The sequence below is a fragment of the Amborella trichopoda genome, chromosome 11, assembly GCF_054954075.1.
Source record: "Amborella trichopoda isolate Santa Cruz 75 chromosome 11, AtrichopodaSantaCruz75HAP2 v2.0, whole genome shotgun sequence".
Lineage (NCBI taxonomy): Eukaryota > Viridiplantae > Streptophyta > Magnoliopsida > Amborellales > Amborellaceae > Amborella > Amborella trichopoda.
In genome coordinates, this window is record NC_142346.1 from 6,572,618 (window position 1) to 6,594,013 (window position 21,396).

Here is a 21,396-nt window from a genome sequence, read left to right on the forward strand (position 1 = left end):
AAAAACAAAAAAACAAAGAGAGAGGGAAACTCAAAACCAATAGAAATATTAGAAAGAAGTCTCTTCTTTCTCTCTCTTTTTTGGAAAACTCCATTGTGCAAGTTGCCTGCCTCGCTGGAAACCCATCTTTTCCAGCTACCCCACCCTTGGTTCAGGCAACAACCACTTTTTCAGTGAAATTTCCGACCAAACCTACTTTTCCATTGAGGTTTCTGGTGAAGATTCCGGCAACTCAATGGGCTCTGACTACGAGTGGGATTCATTGCTTGATGGCGTTTCTTTGCATCAGAGAGAGGTTCAAAGCAAGGCGGTGCAATCTTATAAAAAAAAGGAAAAAAATAAGATTCCGTCTTTTTTTGTAATAATGACTCAATTTTGAGACATTTCATTATCTTTTTTTTTTGTAATAACGGCCCAATTTTGAGACATTCCATTATCTTTCTTTGTAATAATGGCTCAATTTTGAGACATTCCATTACAACGGACCTTATTTCAATTTCCCTAAATAATAATATACCATACAATCTCATTCTACAAATATCGTACTGTAATAATCCTAAAATTTCAAAAAAAGAAAAAAAAAAAAAGAAATTTTTAATAAGTGATGGTCCATATGAGCATGATGGTCCTTAAGAACCATCACTACTTTTAAAAGCTTTTGGTTTAAGTTTTTGCTGCCTTGCCACGGCTTTTAGTGGAGGTAGGCTTTAAATGTTCAAGTGTAATATAATTCTGACACCTCATGTATGAGATGTAACTTAATGAGTTAATATAATAAGGTATCTTAAGAATTTAAATAGGAGAGGCGAGGACTCCCACCCTAGAAAATTTTTGAGATCTTTCTCTCTCTAATCGAAACGTAGTGAGCTCTTTCTCTCTCTAACCGAAAATTTATCGGAAGCTCCATCTCAAATATTTTAGGTAAACGACTTTATTGTCTTAAAAAATAATCCGTTCTTTTTAAAAATGAAATAGAATATTTATTTCTGCTTATTATCATGAATTTTAGGCTCGATAAATTTTATGCGCAAGCGACCTCATTATTTTGAAAAATAATATTTTTAATAAAATTGTGATATTTTATCTATGGTAAAAATCTTAAATGCTGTAAATTCTTAGAAAAATAAATTTATTTATTTTTCTTGTCTATTGTTATAAAATTTTAGATACTTTAAAATTATTTGAAATAAATGTGATATTTTGGCTTTAGTAAAATTGTGAGATTTCTTTCTACTGTTTTTAAATACTTAGACATTGTAAATTTCATGTGCAAATGACTGCCTTATTATTTGAAAATTGATATTTTTACAATTAATTATAGCATTGTCTGTGAAATGTTTATTTGCGAATTAACAGCCCATAAATTGTGATAATTCCGTATTCTCGAATTTTTATAAGAGTTTTTCTATACATATTAGATTGGCAATTATGCTAGAATGTCTCTACAAACTGCTACCTTTCTAAATTTGAACCCAAAATATTTGACTGGTTATTTTTGAAATGTTATTGAAAGTGACTGTTATTAATGGTTTTAGTGAAATTAATATTAATAATTTCAGTGATATGTTGAGTACATGATATTGCTGCTTTCGAATGTTTATAGAGATTTAGAAATACTTTAAGTATGCAAGTAGACTCATCCGGTTCGCAAGTGAGGTATAAGTGGACCTATCCACTATGGCGGTAGGGATTAAGTGGACTCATCCGGTACGCCGGTGAGGTATAACTGGACCTGCAGGGATTAAGTGGACCTATCTAGAACGTCGATAGGGATTAAGTGGACCCATCAGGATGCTGATGGGATATATAGGTGACCTACTTGAGACGCCAGTAGGGTAATTTGTGAAATCCTTTGAATTATGCACTGCCGTTAAATTGTTATATGCATTTCAATTATTCGGATTATACTTAATTATGTATTTTTGAAAGTGAAGCTGTTAATGCATTTCTATTAATGGATCTCCTTTTTTTAAAATATTGATATCTTTCAACCATGATTATTTTTAGGATTATGATGATCACTTACTGAGTAGCCAAACTCATCAAACTATGGTAAACATTTTTCAGGATAACGACGGTTTTATTTTGAGTGCTCGTAAGGATCAACTTTGGGAAGATATTGTAGTTGTACTTAAACTTTCTTTTGTTACTTTGTTAGAATTCGCCACAGTAAATTTGTCCTATCAAGAGATGTATATATATTTTGACTGTCGCATCTCAGGAATATCAGTATTGTAAATTCTTGGGGCGTGACAATTATGGTATCAGAGCAATAGGTTTAAGATTCTTAGGAAATTTAAAAAAGAATGTACTTAAAATAAAATATCTCTATTTTTTTCAGTAATCAGGTACACAAATTTAGAAGACTAAATTTCTTTATGGGGAGAAGAATGTAATAATCCTAAAATTTCAACAAAAAAAAACAAAAGAAGAAACTTTTAGTAGGTGATGGTCCATATGAGCATGATGGTCTTTAGGGACCATCACTACTTTCAAAAGCTTTTGGTTTAAGTTTTTGCTGCCTTGCCACGTCCTTTAATGGACATGAGCTTTAAACGTTCAGGTGTAATATAATTCTTACACCTCATGTATGAGGTGTAACTTAATAAGATAATATAATAAGGTATCTTAAGAATTTAAATAGGAAGGCGAGGACTCCCACCGTAGAAAATTTTTGAGATCTTTCTCTCTCTAATCGAAACGCAGTGAGCTCTTTCTCTCTCTAGCCGAATTTTTATTGAAAGCACCCTCTCAAATATTTTAGGTAAGTGACTTCATTATCTTGAAAAATAATCCGTTTTTTAAAATGAAATGAAATAATTATTTTTGCTTATTATCATGAATTTTAGGCACGATAAATTTTATGCTCAAGCGACCTCATTATTTTGAAAAATAATCTTTTTAATAAAATTGTGATATTTTATCTATGTTAAAAATCTTAAATGCTGTAAATTCTTAGAAAAAAAAATTTGATATTTCCGCTTTTAGTAAAATTGTGAGATTTCTTTCTACTATTTTTGAATATTTAGACATTGTAAATTTCATGTGCAAATGACTGCCTTATTAGTTGAAAACTGATATTTTTGCAATTGATTATAGCATTGTCTGTGAAATGTTTGTTTGCGAATTAACATCCCATAAATTGTGATAATTTCGTATTCTTGAATTTCTATAAGAGTTTTTCTATACATATTAGATTGACAATTATGCTAGAATGTCTCTACAAATGGCTACTTTTCTAAATTTGAGCCCAAAATATTTGACTGGTTATTTTTGAAATATTATTGAAAGTGACTGTTATTAATGGTTTCAGTGAAATTCATATTAATAATTTCAGTGATATGTTGAGTACATAATATTGCTGCTTTCGAACGTTTAAAGAGATTTAGAAATACTTTAAGTATGCAAGTGAACTCATCCGGTTCGCCGGTGACGTATAAGTGGATCTATCCGATACAGCGGTAGCGATTAAGTGGGCTCCTCCGATACGCCGGTGAGGTATAAGTGGACCTGCATGGATTAAATGGACCTATCTGGGACGCCAATAGAGATTAAGTGGACCTATCTGGGACGCCAATAGAGATTAAGTGGACCCATCAGGACGCTGATGGGGTATATAGGTGACCTACTTAGGACGACAGTAGGGTAATTTGTGAAATCCTTTGAATTATGTACTGCCGTTAAAATGTTATATGCATTTCAATTATTCGGAGTATACTTAATCATACATTTTTTAAAGTGAAACTGTTAATGCATTTCTGTTAATAGATCTCATTTTTAAAAAATATTGATATCTTTCAGCTATGATTGTTTTTAGGATTATGATGATCACTTACTGAGTAGCCAAACTCATCAAACTATGGTAAACATTTTTCAAGATAACGGCGGTTTCATTTTGAGTGCTCGTAAGGATCAACTTTGAGAAGATATTGTAGTTGTGCTTAAACTTTCTTTTGTTACTTTGTAAAAATTCGCCACCGTAAATTTGTCCTATCAAGAGATGTATATATGTTTTGACTGTTGCATCTCAGGAGTATCAGTATTATAAATTTTTGGGACGTAACATGTACTCTAATCATAACTTTTCTAGGTTTCAAAGAACAAGATGCTCTCTCTCTCTCTTTACCAAAACAACTTCAGAAGCACCACGTGAGCATCAACTACTCCTCTAAGCTTCAATTCCCTCAACTATGCTACCAACAATAGCCACTAACTATTTCTAAAGGGCGTGGTTTTTATAAGGTTGCGGCCTTAAACAATCCAATTAAGGCGCACCTCCAAATTTTATCATAATATCTAATTTTGGTATAAAACATTCTTAGGATAATATCAAAATCTATATTCATATTTAATTATAAAATTTTAAACTTTAAAACTAGTTAAAATCAAGTAGATCTATAAACTTATGGAAATCTTGAAAACAGACGGTCTAGTAATATATTGCAAGATGCAATATTTTTGGGACTCAAAATCTTTCTTTTTTTTCATATTCATACATCACAATGTTTAGATGATCAATTAGAGGATTTTTCAATATTAAAACAATATTTTTCGATAGATTTTTTAGGTGCATTTTTAATTCTACATTTTAAAGTTGTAACCTTATAGTGTGGTTTACTTTCAAACGGGCCCTACTGATCTACCCCAAAAAAGGAAAAAACACCTAACTTCATAAGTGTAGGTGGCAATGGCCCTAACCTGACCTAAGACCCAAGGGAAAGACCCGATCCGAGTCTAGGAATAAGTCAAAAAATTGGATGTAATGCGTGGGGTCCTTCATAAGTGTAGGTGGCAATGGCCCGAACCTGACCTAAGACCCAAGGGAAAGATCCGATCCGCGTCTAGGAATAAGTCCAAAAATTGGATATAATGCGTGGGGTCGGGATCCAGGTCCAAATCTAGGACCCAAATGCTATTTAGGTACAGGTTTAGATATCACACTATTTTTGGATCCGCGTCCGATCCAAACCCGCTGCCAACCCTTTAATGAGAAAGTCAACTACCACTTGGGGCGGCGTTACAGAACCAGTTGCTTTTGCATGAGCAAATTGCAGGCAACATGGACTCCTTATCCCCCCTCTCTCTCTTCCACCTCCTCCCAAAAGACACTCTCCACCTCATTTTCTCTCACCTCTCCATCCCCCAACTCCTCTCCTTTCGCTCCGTCTGCAAACTCTTCAACCACTCTCTCTCCTCCCCCTCCTTCCTCCAAACCCTCCCCTCAGAGCCATGGCTCCTCCTCCTCCTCCCATTGCCGGAAACATCGCCGGGAAACTACCCACCACTCGCCGGAAAATTGCTTTCCCCTTATATAAGCCCAAAACCAGTGGTTTCGTCTCTCTCTAAAATTCTTACCCTTTTCTCATGTTACTCCGGTGGCATCTTATCAAGGCTTGCTTTACATCTGGTGTGATAACGATTCAGGAGTTGATCTCTGCAACCCTCTCACGAGGAAATTTACCATTTTTCCCTCGCTGGGCTCGGCCTGGTGCCAGCATGGGACCGTTGTTCCCAGTAGCAAAACTGTAATTGTGCTCACCGAGCTCGCAGTTCTCTCTCTTGGGAGCATGGGGCTGTGGAGAAATTTCTCCTCTGGTTTGTGCTCGAAACCAAGGAGTCTAGTGCTCACTGTTTATGCTCTTTGGAGTCCAGTTCTCACTGTTTATGCTCTTTCTGATGTGGGTTCCCCGTGGAGAAGTCAATGGAAGCTTGTTTGTTGCGAATTGAGTGAGTTATGTAATGGAGATTCGTGGAAAAAGCTTGAAAGGAATGAATGGGAGATGTTTTTGATATTTTGAAGAGGCGCCGGCTAGTTCGTGGACCTCGAGGGCGTTTGTTAACGGTGGGCAGTTTGAAATCTTCTCATGCAGTGAATTCACAATGCTCAGCTGTGATAATTTTGAGATTGGATTTGGAGAGTTTGGAGTGGGATGAGGCGGCGATGATGCCATTACAGATTTTTGAGAGTTTAGAGGAGGTGGGCTCAGGTTTAAGGCTTTTGGGGGTGGAGAGAGAGTGTTCTTTTCGGGTAAAGGGGTAAAGGATTTGGCAATGTGGGAGTGTTTTGGAGTGGGAAAAGGGGTTTGGAGGTGGGTGGAGAATGTGCCTGATAATGGTGATGGTCTTTACAGAGGGCTCTTCATTGATGCTAGACTTGATGCTGTTCCTTGAATTGAGTCTCTCTCTCTCTCTCTCTCCACCTGTTTAAATAAATCTCTCTCTAATCTCTGCATCCATCTATTTATCTCTCTCATGGTGCATTTGTTAAAATTTGTTTGTATGTGGAGTAAGGTATTCTTCAAATAAATTCTCAGTGATTGCTTTGTTCGTGCTTCTTAGTCAGGTTGTTTCAGTCAATTCTTTGTTCCTGACTTATCGATGCAAAATCTGGACTCTCTCTCTCTTCATCTCTCTCACAGGGTCACAGTGCCGTTGTTAGAATTTGTTTATATACAGACAACTGTTTTCTTCTGAGAAATTCCAGTTGATTGCTTTATTCTTGGTCAAGTTTCAGTTTGCTTAATTTTGGCTTGTGATCATCATGATGTATTAGTTGTTGGGCAATTACAAACACTGCAATCGAGTTTTCTCACTCTGAACTGATACATTTGGATCGTGGTTGACATATGTTGTTCAAGCTATAACTTTTCAATATGGGAAGGTTCTTTGTATCCATGTTCTTGGCAATGTTGAGAAGCAACATTTTGTCATCTTCTTTTCCTGTTCTGAGAGATCGGTACATAAAAGCTTTTCAGTGGCTGATTTGGTTTCATTGGCAAGCACATAAAATGATTGTAAGGAGAAAAGAATTGTACATGTCCTCAAATTTGGTGGATCATCTAGTGCTTATTCATGGAATGGTGAGTGTGGGATTCATATTTTTCAACTTAAGTGTTGGGAGATTAATTGCTCCAGTCTCGTCAGCTATGGTCCTGTTAGATTGATCGTCTAAGGTGTTGAGACTTCTACATAATATGAGAAATGGTGCATGTGTTGTTATGATGGTAGTACCTGAAGCTTGGATGTTTGAAATATGGCATTTTTGTCTATCATGTATCCTTCTTGGTGTACTTCAAATTCATTTGTGAAATTTTCTCTCTATTTTGGCTTCAAATCCTTTTCTATTACAAATTTCGAACCTTTTAAGTTTTGAAGTTCAATTCATGCCATTTTCAGAGTTCACTGAATTTGTTATCTCGTTGAAGCCTTTATCTCAAACGCCAATACTCCAAAATCATGCAACCTTGTGCATGCTTGATTCAATTTATCATGACTAAGTCTTTGGGGAGTGATACTTGACTTTAATTTTCCAGTAGATCTTTACTCACTGCAGAAGTTGTTAGGGCCAAGAAATCTCTTCATTCTTGGGAAACACTTGATTTTGTTGCAAATGACCTTGCTTTTTTCCTTTCGCATTATCTCCTCCTCCCACCATTTCATTGTGAGATTAAGAAGTCTACAATGTTTTCACTTTTCACTACTTCAAGAAGTTGCATCTTTCCATGAAGCTCTCTTTTCGTAGTGAAGATATGACGATGATAATATTCAATTCGTTATTATTGACACTATTGTACTGAACTCAAAACAACCTTCTTGTCTGCCTAACCTAGATTGCATTGAAACCTATAATTTCCCTGGTGCTCTTGCCTCTGCGAGCTCCTGCTTCATATTTATGCAACTCTAGTAAGTATGCGATTAGCTGATCAAAATGGACAAGAAAAGCAAGAAAATTGATAAAAATGTTAAACTCTTAGGGCTTCTCAGGACTGTACTATTGCTTAGCTTGTGCCTGCACCCTTGTTTTGGTAAATTCTACTTTATCCTCCTCTTGGCACAGGGTCTCAAGCGTGTTTCTTGTGAACTGTGAAATAATTTCCTGTGTATGTGAAATATCAATGAATGCTTTTTTGTTAGTCCAGCTGATTTGATTGCTCAGTTCATTCATTATAAATGGATTAGATGTTGTGCACTTTGCAACTCTGGGGTCATATTTAGCTTCCTCTGGGCTGCTACTTATGGCTTGAGGTTGAAGTAATTGTTTCAAGTTATGACCTTCTGCCCTGTGCGCCTTCTATAAATGCATCCTATGGAGGGTATTGTTGTTTAAATCCAAGTCTTTTAGAATTTTCTAGATGAAGTTCTCTACAGTTGATGTTGTCTATGATATATTTGAAAGGATGAGGAGTGGCAATTTTGACCTGCAATCCTTACAGTTGATGTAGGTTCATATAGGCTAGCTGAGGATTCAGACCCTGATCCTTGTGTTTAAAATTTTTGTAGTGGCTTATTTGATTTTAAATGTGGCATTTTGTCTGCAAAGTATTTCATCCTGTTGAGCTTCATATAGGCTAGCTGAGGATTCAGACCCGGATCCTGGTGCTATTGCATGTCACATGCATTAATTACGAGGAAAAAGTTTATATTAGAGCCGAGGCTCTCAACAATCAAATTAGAGCCCACCTCAAAAATTTCACCAGAAGAGGTTGTTTTGATGCCCAAATATCCTCAAATTGATCATCTCAACATCAAGATGCATGGGCATGAGAGAAAATTGGATTTCTAGTTTTGAAAATAGTGCATCTTGTAACACATTTTTTTACCGTCAAGTTTCAAGATATTCAAGTTTTCATAGATATGCTCGATCTACACTATTTGTTTAAGCTTTAAATTTTATAATTAAAGATGAAAATATATTTTAGAGCTATCACAAAGATTTCCAATATTGAAACCACATTTCTCGATACTATTTAAAGGTGCGCTTTATTTTGATTGTTTAGAGCCTTGGCTCTATACAAACCGCACCCTTAATATAAATATACCATTCAAAAATTTTCGAAGCCGTACCATTTTTGGAGGGAAAAAGTTTATATAGAGCCGAGGTTCTAACCAATCAAATTAGAGCCCACCTCAAAAATTTTGCAAGAAGGGGTTGTTTTGTTGCCCAAATATCAAGAAGGGGTTGTTTTGTTGCCCAAATATCTTGAAATTGATCATCTCGACATCAAGACTGGACATGAGAAAAAAATTGGATTTTAAGCTTGTAACATATTTTTGGACCATCAATTTTCAAGATTTTCAAGCTTTCATAGATTTGCTCGATCTACACTACATTATGTTGAAGCTTTAAATTTTATAATTAAAGATAAAAATATATTTCAAGGTTATCACAAACATTTCCAGTATTGAAACTACATTTCTCAATAGTATTTGATGGTCGAACATCACCCTTTTTGGAATAGACATTAACTCTAGTTTGTCAATGGAGCCTTGCTCAAAGTTACCCTCATACAAAATAGGAAAGGTTTCTATGCTTCCCCAACAGCATAGAAGTTCTATCCTCCCCCTACCATCCAATCATCCAATTCTGATCAAGAGAGCCACTCACTGTTTGATCTTAGATTTGATATCTCAAAGTATTTTATTTTTAGTTTTTTTTTTATACAAATTATATGAATATGAAATTTGGTATGTGCCATCTTCTCATTGGGGCGCACCTATAAAAAATATTGAAAATAATTTTTAGATAAAATATAATGACCAAAATATCCCTTGAAACTTTCATGGGTATTTTGGCCATTTGATTTTATTGAAAATATTTTTGTTTATATTTTTCGTTAGTGTGAGTTTAAGAGAGGAAGGCACGTTCAAAATTTGGTATTAAAATAGTTTATAGAAAATAATTAAAAATAAAATAGTGCAGAGACGTGACATTATGATTGCGGCAATATTAGCCCTCTATTCAAAATGAACGGTTAGATAAGGGGGAGGATAGAACTTCTATGCTCTAAGGGGCATAGAAAGTTTGCTCTATAAAAATTCACTACACTCTTCATCACATTTGATTCGTTGTGAGTGATTGTTTGGAAAACCACTAACCACTTTAGATTTGGACTGGGAAATCTCTTTTACACCTAGGAACAAGGTTCAAAAATTCGACTCGGCCAAGTTACTCAGGCTCTGGCCGAGGCGATTTGCTCGGGGGAGTCCAAGTTACTCGCCCGAGACATGCTCATTTTTTTTTTTTTTTTATTGAGAAATGAAAATCATGAAACGTTATTGTGTATATATAATAGCGGCAATACGTATTCTTTAGTACTCTTACTTTTTAATTTCAAAAGAGCAAATAATGGTAAGATATATATAACATGGAGGCTACTGGTTGGTACTCTTAACTTTTAAATTCAAAAGGTTGTGAATACCATTTTTTAATTTATTTTGGAGATTTTTTCCATAACTCTCTTAAAAATGTATATTTTAAAATTTATATTTCTTAGGCTTTTGAAGATATTTCAAACGCTTCAAAAGAAATTAAACTTCATCTGATTTGGTGTAGAAACGAGATAGAATAGAAAGGTTTGGCATGAAAAAAAAAATCGCACAAAGAACTCTTTATTGCGCGAAATCGGTCGGAAATGGAGAAATAAAACCATGGATCGGGCTTTTGAAGCTGATATCAAAAGCTTCAAAACAAACCAAACATTATCGGTGTAGATATGAGATAGAACATAGAGGTTTGACAGAAAAAAAAAAAAAAAAAAATCACACAAAAACTCTTTGTTGCACGAAATAAATCGGCAATGGAGACATTAAACTAGGGATATTTAAAGGGCTTTTAAAGCTGATATCAAAAGCTCCTAAAACAAAAACAAACCTCATCTGATTTGTTGTAGAAATGAGATAGAGCAGAGGGGTTTGGCAGAAAAAAAAAATTTCGCACAAGAACCCTAATTTCAATTCAAATCGTATCATATAAATTATATTGTTGTCAAAACACAGAAATGTTTCCAATAATCAATCAAAATCACTCCAAAATTTTGGATTTATAGTTCAAAAAACTTTTCATTTTTTGCAAACCGAGTTTCCACCACGACAATGGAGAAATAGGCAATTCTTACTGATTTTGGACGAGTCTTTGAAACTTCTAGCGAGTCATCTACATTTGATGTGTCCTCCGAATAGTTGCACCCAATGGTTTAAAAAACGGATCGGTGACCCGGATCGGGCTTTCAAAAAACCGATCCGGATCGGCGAATCGGCCATCCGGATCGGAAATCGAGTGAATCGGTCAGAATAAAGCTTAAAAAAAATTCGAAAAAATTATTAAAATTCATTATAAATATTGGTTTTTAGGAATTCAATAAAAAATGAGGGTACTCCATTAAGAATTTTCATGTTTTTGAATGAATATGCGAATATTGATATGTTCTTTCCCTGCATGAACCGCCATTCAGCATTTAATTTACAGTATTTCGTGCTCATCCCTACACTGTTGCTGTTGGGACTCGATATGTGAATAATATGGCTGGGATAGGGTGGCCTCAGAATCATCATCTCTCTCTTTTTCTCTTTGAATAATATGGATTAAAAAAAAAAAAAAACAAATTTTCAAAAAAATCGATCATGGATTAAAAAAAAAATCACAAATTTTCAAAAAATTCTATCATGGATTACAAAAAAAAATTCGATCATGGATTAAACTAAAAAAATCACAAATTTTCAAAAAATTCAATCATGGATTACATAAAATTCGATCATGGATTACATAAAATTCGATCATGGATTACATAAAATTCGATCATGGATTACAAAAAAAAACAAACAAAAAAATCAAAAAATTCAATCGTGGATTACAAAAAAAGAAAAAAATAGTTCGATCATGGATTACAAAAAATTCAATCATGGATTACAAAAAACTCTATCATGGGTTACAAAAAAAGCAAAAAACAAAAAATTCAATCATGGATTAAAAAAAAACAAACAAACATTTCGATCATGGATTACAAAAAAAAAACAAACATTTCGATCATGTATTACAAAACATTCGATCATGGATTACAAAAAATTCTATCATGGGTTACAAAAAAAAAAAAAAAAACAAAAAAATCGATCATGGATTACAAGAAAAGAAAACAAACATTTCGATCATGGATTACAAAAAATTCTATTATGGGTTACAAAAAACCAAAAAATTCGATCATGGATTACAAAAAAACAAAAACAATTCGATCATGGATTACAAAAAAATCGATCAAGTATTACAAAAAAATCTATCATGGATTACAACAAAAAAAAAAAAAAAAAAAAAAAAAAAAAAAAAAAAAAAAAAAAAAAAAAAAAAAAAAAAAAAAAAAAAAAAACTGTACGGAATCGCCGATTCACTGTTCGGACTCGCCGATTCCGTACAGTGAATCGGCGATTCACTGTACAGAATCGTCCGGTTCTCTCTAGAACCGGACGATTTCCGTTTTTTGGGCGATCCGGTTCCTTTTTCACTATTTCCGAGTCGAACCGGGCGAGTCCGGTTCGACTCGGCGTTTTTTAAAACGCTGGTTGCACCATTGACTGAGGCCTATCGCGGCCTCAGGAGTAGGACGAGTCCGAGTCAACTCGGTCGAGTTTGAATACCAGGCCTAGGAATCTCTTCATTCCTGGAAACATAAATCATCATCATGTGAACAATTCTTCTAGCATGGTACATCTTTTGCTTCTCTTATAGGGCCTTTTTGGTTCCCTCCATTTTTGGTATCTTGTAATTAGTATTTATTAGAATTGGCATTTTCTGGAATATGGTGTATGTTGTTTGGATTACATAAGATAAAACTAGAAAAATGCTTACTATGTGGATTGTCTGGAATATTTTTTTTTTGGAACTGCAAATCCTCTCTCTCTCTCTTTCTTTCTCTCTCTATTGTTTCCTCCATGCAATGTCAAGAAATGGGTCTTCCTCTTTTTTCAAACACCAAACCAGTTGGGCATCTTTCTCTCTCTCTAGCATAACATCCACAAATATTTGCAAATGACCATCAACTCTTGAAACATTTCCTTTCTGAAATAAATCTCTACACAAGTAAGAGAGACAAACAAGTACCCATCTAAAGAAAGGAAGGGAAACAAGTGATGCAAGACAAGTTTTCATCAGACAAAAAGAGAGAAAAGTTTTAGAGAGAGAAAATAGTGCAGGAACCAAAAAACCCAATTTCAATTCGTTACAATATAATTCAACTTAGCAAAGAGAGAGAAAACTGTTAGGACCTATTTGGATTGGAGGAAATTAGGAATTTTGGATAATTGAAATCTAAGAAGATCTATGGATTTCCAATATCAAAGATTCTTATCATGGATTTCTCAAATCTCTTGTTTGGATATACAGTACAAAATTCATTGATTCTTTACAATAATTTTCATGTCTATTTTTTTGAAACAAAATTTGATATACTTTCTCTCTCTAAAACTCAAATTTGATATACTTTCTCTCTCTCTTTTTAAATCATGGGATAGTTTCTCTCTTTAAAATTTGATATAGTTTTTTCTCTAAAATTTAAATACACTTTCTCTTTCAATAATTTAAAATTTGAACTAGTTTCTCTCTTTAAAAATTCTGAAATAGTTTTCTTTTTTAAAAAATTTAGATACTTTCTCTCTCTAAATATGATATAGTTTCTCTCTCTAAAATATTGAACTACTTTCTCTCTCTAAAACTTAAAATTTGAGATAGTTTCTCTCTATAAATCTTTTGAGATAGTTTCTCTCTCTGGAAAATGTTAGGTAATTTATCTCTGTAAAATTTACTATGGTTTCTCTCTCTAAAATTTTGAGATACTTTCTCTATCTAAAACTTTAAATTTGAGATAGTTTCTCTATCTAAAAAATTTCAAATAGTTTCTTTCTCTAAAATTTTAATATACTTTATCTCTCTAAAATTTAAAATTTAAAATTTGATATAGTTTCTCTATCTAAAAGTTTTGAGATATTTCTCTTTAAAAAAAATTATGTAGTTCCTCTTTCTAAAATTTAATGCAGTTTCTCTCTAAAAGTTTAATATATTTTTTCAGTCTAAAACTTAAGATTTGAGAAAGTTTCTCTCTCTAAAATTTTAAAATGCTCTCTCTAAAATGTTAAATTGAAATAGTTTCTTTCTAAAAAATTTCATGCATTTTCTCTTCCTAAAAAATTTCATGTACTCTCTCTCTCTCTCTAAAATTTGATATAGTTTCCCTATCTAAAATTTTAATATGTTTTATCTCTCTAAAATTTGATATAGGTTCATTCTGTAAATTTTTACAATGTTTTCGTTCTTCAACAACAGTTGGCAAAGGTTCTCAACACTGCTAGGGTTTTGTTTTCATTCACAAATGTAAGGTCCTCGCTCGTTAAGGTGAAGCCTACGGACCTCAAAAAATTTATTCAATCTAACTTGAAAGTTTAATTTCATGTATTTTCAGCCTAAAACTTAAGACTTGAGATAGTTCCTCTCTCTAAAATTTTAAAATGCTCTCTCTAAAACATGATCCCTCTAAAATGATAAAATTGAGATAGTTTCTCTCTAAAAAATTTCATGTATTTTTTCTCTCTAAAAAATTTAATGTACTTTATCTCTTTAAAATTTGTTATAGTTTCCCTATCTAAAATTTTAATATGTTTTTCTCTCTAAAATTTGATATAGCTTCATTCTGTAAATTTTTACAATATTTTCGTTCTTCAGCAACAGTTGGCAAAGGTTCTCAACACTGCTAGAGTTTTGTTTTCATTCACAGATGAAAGGTGCTCACTCGTTAAGGTTGGAGAAGCCTACGGACCTCAAAAAATTTATTCAATCTAACTTAAACATTTCATATATTTTCTCTCTCTAAAAAATTTAATGTACTTTCTCTCTCTAAAATTTGTTACAGTTTCCCTATCTAAAATTTTAATATGTTTTCTCTCTCTAAAATTTGATATAGCTTCATTCTGTAAATTTTTACAATGTTTTCGTTCTGCAGTAGCAGTTGGTAAAGGTTCTCAACACTGCTAGGGTTTTGTTTTCATTCACAAATGTAAGGTCCTCGCTCATTAAGGTTGGAGAAGCCTACAGACCTCAAAAAATTTATTCAATCTAACTTAAAATTTTAATTTTATGTATTTTCAGCCTAAAACTTAAGATTTGAGATAGTTTTTCTCTCTAAAATTTTAAAATGTTCTCTCTAAAACATGATCTCTCTAAAACTTTAAAATTGAGATAGTTTCTCTCTAAAAAATTTCCTGTATTTTCTCTCTCTAAAAAATTTCATGTACTTTCTCTCACTAAAAATTGATATAGTTCTCCTATCTAAAATTTTGATATGATTTCTCTCTCTAAATTTTGATATAACTTCATTCTGTAAATTTTTACAATGTTTTTGTTCTTCAACTGCTAGGGTTTTGTTTTCATTCACAGATGAAAGGTCCTTACTCATTAAGGTTGGAGAAGCCTACGGACTTCAAAAAAATTATTCAATCTAACTTACCGCAAGGCAGTGACAGGTCCGTGAAAAAATGTATCGTTTCCTGAAATGTCAATTCCATCTATTTCAACAGAATTGAGATTTCCAAATTTGGCTTATTCAGAAATCCCACAGAAATCTCAATTCCAACAGAAATGTCAATTTTAAGCGAACCAAACACGATTGGCCTGGCCTTTTTCTGCAAAAGTGACTCCTAGAAATTTGAATCAAAGGAACCAAACGAGCCTTTAGGGAGTTTGTGGTGTTGGATCTGTAGTTGTGAGGGTTATGTTGGTTTCCACAATTGAGATAGTTCATTTTTGGAAGTAGGGAGTACTGTTTATATTCTTCTATTCTTCATCTATTATTGCTATTGTAATTTTTGAAGCTTTGCTCCTTTATCTAAAAAATCTATAATTAACATTAAAAAAAGGGTGTGGTTTCTATAAGGTTGCAACATTAAACAATGCTCACCTCCAAATTCTATCATAACATGTAATTTTGGTATAAAAGATTCTTAAGATTATCTAAAAATCTATTTTCATCACTAATTATAAAATATTAAACTCTAAAATTGTTAAAATTAAGTAGATCTATAAGCACGTGAAAATCTTGAAAATGAACTGTCTAGATAATGTGTTGCAAGATGCACTATTTCTGGGACTCAAAATCTTTGTTTTTTCATATTCATACATCTCGATGTCGAGATGCTCAATTAGAAGGTTTTTCAACATTAAAACAATATTTTCCGATGAATTTTTTAGATGCATATTAATTGTTGTGACCTTATATAAACTTTTTCTTTAAAAAAAATCTCCTAGAAAAGTAATAATCCTATATGACCTTTACACACCCAATTGTATAGGACCCCAATGGATAGCCGTTGGATTTATATCCAAATCTCAAGATGAGATTAGAGGCTTACCGTCTAACTAGCTTCCCAAAAGTTGTCGTTGACCTCACGAGAGCGTTTTCTTCTTCCTCTCACTCTCTAAAGTACTCTTTTGAATGGAAACGCATGCAAAAATTTATTCTCCTGCTCTACTCTGTGGAACTCTCTACCCCAAACCTGCTCTTCTGCTCTCGTCTCTATGGAAGCCTTTGCCCCAAACCCTAGTAGGGTCACTCTCCCTCTACAAAGTACTCTTTTGAAGGGCAAACGAAGGCAGAAATTCTACTCTCCCTCTCTCTTTTTTGTAGAACTCTTTGCCCTAAACCCTAGCAAAGTTACCACAGCTGCAAAGGTCGTTCTCTCTTATGCTAAAGTGGATGATCTTGGTCTCTTTATTTAAGATTTTGGGCTTGATCCATTGTTATTTTCTTGCATCACAAGGTTTGGATTTTCTCTCTGTAGTAATAATTGGGTTTTTTCATTTGGCTTCTCTATCTACATGAATCTCTTTTTCTCAAACGAATCAATACAAGAGATGGAATTCATTTGCTTGATTGAGTCGTATCATAAGCCATTTTCTTGTATCATTAGGTTTGAATTTTCTTTATGTAGTAATAATTGGGTTTTTCATTTAGTATTTCTCTTGCTCTCTCTTTCTCTAGATTAATCTCTTTTTATCTCTAGCTAAAAGCAATGCTCCCTCTCTTTCTCTCTACCACACATTTTATTTCAAAATTTAAGGGATTAGGTTTGATCACTTGTAGAAAAAGAATAGGATATTTCAGACGGTTGCCTGATTGAATGACTACCTTAATTTCTTTGTAGTGCCTCTGTTCATCGACATAGAGCTTATCTAAGGTTGTGCAATGGCTGGCATGCCTGAAGGAACTATCAAAACTGAAAATTTCAACTCATCTCTATTCTTAGAGGATTAACTCCAAGATAATGCACTGAAAACCTTTGCAGACTTGCAGCTCTTCTTTGTGAACCAAAATAGAAGATCTCATAAAACCAGAAAGAACCTTCACTAAGACCAAATATCTCCATTAAATATCTTGGCGAATGCAAGTTAACACAAGAAAGTAAAGATTGTAGAAGAAACATCCATGACATAAATAATCGACAGACTTGAGCTTTTTCTCGACCTCTTAAGGCATTGTATTAAAAGAAAAGATGGCCTATTTCAGTAAATTACGGTTGAATAAGGTGGATTTCAATGGCTGCCTGATTTTTATTTAAAGAGTGACTATAGAGCTTCTTACAACTCATATGAATGGTTTTTCAAGTATTTTATGTCTGTTTTGGTAGTTCGCAAAATCTAATGATGTTTGTTGCCAATTTCTTATCTAGCTATAAAATTCTTCTAGTTCCCAATCAACAAACTCTTGAGCTAATGGCACAGCTACAGTTGTAGACATCTAGTCGTGATCAATCAGATTGATTGAATTGTTTGTGCTTTATTCAGTTATTCTACCATTTATGAATAAGTTAATTATTTTAATTTAGGCATAGTTTTGGATTTAAAACTTGGACTATAGTTCCTACCCCTTATGCCTACATGAAAACTTCATGGCTTATTGTTTCTCAAACTTCCGTTCTTTTGCCTTGTAACTTTGTGTTGTTTTTTATGAATCCCCAATTAATTCATTAACTTGGCCATTTTTTGTGTACTTTAACCCAAAAAAAAGTGTATGATGCACATACTAATGTTCCTTTTCTATCTATTTCCTCTCATGAGCAACGATTTTTACTTTGTGACATGATGGAACATGCCACTTTTTTTGTTTTTGCTCTCAAATTAGACTGTGATTGCATTTTTTAATATTTTTTTATTCTCTATTTTAACTCTCTTTTGCATCTGGTGACATGTATTCAATGACTTTCATAAAGCCCTTGATTTTGTTTGCCCTTTCTATATCGAACATGTTATTATTGTGGTGGTATAGAGTATGACACATGGTAAGTCTTTCGAATTATAAATGTTTTTGTAGTTTAATTGATCGAGTATGCCAATTGCTTCTAAAGTCTAAATATTTCTATTGCACTTCATTGTATCATTCTCATTCCATGCTGCTGAGCCAGAAAGAGACACCAAACAGTTATAAGGTTTCCTCCTTACCATGGGAAAAGTATTGAAAATGCAATACAAGTTTGACCTATGTGCAATAAAAGTAATCAAGATTGTTAAGCAAGTAATGTTATACTGCAAAATCCATTGCTGACAACAACAAAGGGCTGCCCTTCGACCACAAGAAGTAAATCACCATTAGAGAAACCGCCGCAGAAGCTTGTTACATGTCGTATGTGCAACGAAGTGGGACATAATTCACATACTTGTTTATTGTCAAAAAGTAGTGATTCACACTTTACAGGGGTAAAATATTGATTATTTTGTAAAAATTGATTACCTAGTATTCTCTCTGTCTACCTTTTTTTTACTCTCACCACTTGTATGACAAGTTCTGTTGTTTTTTAACTTACTTTACAGATTTCAATGATAGATAACATGTACACAGATTGGTCGTCGAATGCTATGATTCAAGATTATAGTGGTGCCTTTTAGGTAAGCTTTTACTATTATGGAACTCTTCCCAATGGCATACATGTAAGCTAGTTAAATATATTTTGTTTCATATAATCATTTCTTTTGTATATATCTATGATTTATTCTGGCCATAAAATTTGGAGTCCCTTAGTGATAATTTTTTTACTCCTTACTGACAGTTTGATGCAACCACAACATTTTGTTTCCACCTTTATGGATGAGTCCCACTTTTGTTATGGAGCTAGGCATTGGTATAGCCCAACTCAGCATCTGACGCTCTCGGAAAAGAGGGAGCAAGACACAGCAGCAAACATGGGATATTTTTTAGTACTTTTTTTAGCACATGGTCCCCCATTTTTTGTATATTAACTTCTTACTTATATTTTGGATGTAAAGCATTTTTTGAGCCCCTTTCCGGGCTTTTGTATGGAACCCTTGAGCTTAGAAATCTAAAGGATGGTTCAGTAGAGTATTTGTAATAAGTTTGAGGTAAGTGAAGATGATGATGAGTCAGTGGAGTATTTGGGTAATGTTGAGAATGATGAAGATGAAGGGGACTTTGTGAATGTACTTGTGCACAAATCTTTTTCTTGTTTATTGAAAATCGACAAATGTGAAAATGTAACTTTTAAGAGCAATGCAACAATATATTACACAGTATAGCATGAGAGAGAGAGAGAGAGAGAGAGAGAGAGAGAAAGATTGCAAGAACATTTTTAATTGTTTATAGTGAGAATAGTGATCATCTTTGCATGACTGATTTGAGGAGCTTGTGGGTTGTCTAATTATACAAAAAATAGAAAATCAGGTGCCCAATTTGTGCCTAATGTGTTATCTAAACATGAACCATATCTCTCTCATTTGCCCCTGGCTGAAACAGGAACCCTATCTCTCTCTCCCTTCCTCCCCCTCTCTCCCACTCATATGATTATAGAAAGGAATGCAACAAAAGGCTAGCTTTGGCTCTAAGAAATGGGAAACCTGAAGTAGGCATTGATTATACAAAGTCTTTTTGTAAGAAATGAGAAGCTTGAACTAGCCATTGATGCTTATCAAGAAATGATGGAAAATAGGCTTAAACCCATAGAAGATGTTGTCCAAAGGTGGGGCGGCTTTGGCTCTAAGCACATTCAGGCAAATTTTGAAAGATGGGTTGCACCTAAATGCTATCATATATGATATACTAATGTATTGCTTGTTAAAAGTTGGGGAGGTTATACTCAATATTACAATCTACAACCATATGAAGGCATCAGGAAATAAACCCGACACATATACATGGAAGGCATTACTCAGTGCACTATTAGTGCAGGTCGATATGATGATGCTCTTTTGCTTTGATGGAATGTAAATGGCTAGGCTTTTAAAAACAATCTTTGCAGGTGCTGGAAGATGGAGGCTAATGAGAGTAAGCCTTCAACTCTATCTTACAATATGTTATTGGTGCTTGTGAAATTACAATGAAGCCAAAAGTTTCTCTGTGAGTCTATGAACTTATGCTTATGATGAATTGTGCACCGGACACATTTACTTATGTTTTGCTTATAAGAGCATGTGCGGTAGCAACACGAAAAAGTTGGTAATACCATTTACAAGCCTTTGAAAACGCGGTACATCAAGATAGAAAAGTTCCTATAAATCCCTTTATAGGAAATTACATGCCTTACCATTACACTTGGCTATGCAAATACTTTATCAAGCCAAAGCAAACCATTGATTAATACCAAAAAAATGATGTCATGGAATCATAATCCAAGTACCTAACTTGCAAATATATGTTATGGAGAAACCATCAAAATATAAGTGTTAGGCAGCCCACAAATAGATTGCTCTATACAAAAACCTACAAAGGGGCTCAAAAAATGTTTTACATCCAAAATATAAGCAAGAAGTTATGACACAAATAATAGGGGACCATGTGGTAAAAAAGGTGCCCGAAAAAATCTCTTGTTTGATGTCTTGTGCCGCTCCCTCTTTAGTGAGAGCATCGGATGCTGAGTTGGGCTCTCCCAATGAGTAGCCCCATAACAAAAGGGGGATCCATCCGAAAGGGTGGAAACATAATATTGCAGTTGCATCAAACTGCATTTAAAGGGTAAAAATATCATCAGGCAAACTCCATCAATTCAATTAGAAAAACACATATAGTTCAAAAGACTTAGCATGTGTTATAGTCTATACCACGGTAATAGTAACAAGTTCAATATAGAAAAGGAAAACAAAATCAATGCCCTTTGTAACTACCTAAAAACACTTAAAGCATATGAATCAAAGTGTATGAACACCAAGGCTCCATAAAAGTCAAAAGACATGTCACTGAATGAAAAAGAGAGCGAAAATTGAGTATGAAGAAATATTAAAGCATGCAAATAGAACATACATCCGACAATATTCATACATCCAACAATTAGAACATTCATATAGTTGGACTTTTGGAATTAAAAAAAAACTTCTTTATGTCCTTTTCAAATCCAAAATAAGGTGATTGATGCACCTTATCACTACATTGTAAAAACCCAAAATATTATATCAAACTGCGGACAATAATATTGAACAATTTCCCCTAGAATGAAACAATAAAAATAATCATCCATTGGTTCTATGTTGGTTCTGCATCTTCTGGTTTGGAAAAATCTTCCCATCTAGGTCACCTGCCCAAGGGCATGAGCACAAAGAAATGCATCCACGAGAACTTAAAGTATACACGTTCATTTTAACAG

The 21,396-nt window shown here is 33.8% G+C and overlaps 1 protein-coding gene and 1 long non-coding RNA gene across 2 annotated transcripts; both read left to right on the forward strand.

Annotated features, from left to right (window-relative positions):
* The first annotated feature begins 4,891 nt into the window (after positions 1-4,891).
* LOC105421438 (F-box family protein) lies at positions 4,892-7,109 on the forward strand. The gene is given in 4 exon segments (XM_020673767.2): positions 4,892-5,244; positions 5,246-5,775; positions 5,778-5,977; positions 5,980-7,109. Coding segments are annotated over 4 exon segments (1,107 nt in total). The 5' UTR covers positions 4,892-5,059; the 3' UTR covers positions 6,172-7,109.
* Positions 7,110-16,480: 9,371 nt separating this feature from the next.
* On the forward strand, positions 16,481-19,071 carry LOC148779710 (uncharacterized). The gene is made up of 3 exons (XR_016043573.1): positions 16,481-16,572; positions 18,620-18,694; positions 18,856-19,071. It is a non-coding gene; the product is annotated as an uncharacterized LOC148779710 (long non-coding RNA).
* Positions 19,072-21,396: the final 2,325 nt, after the last annotated feature.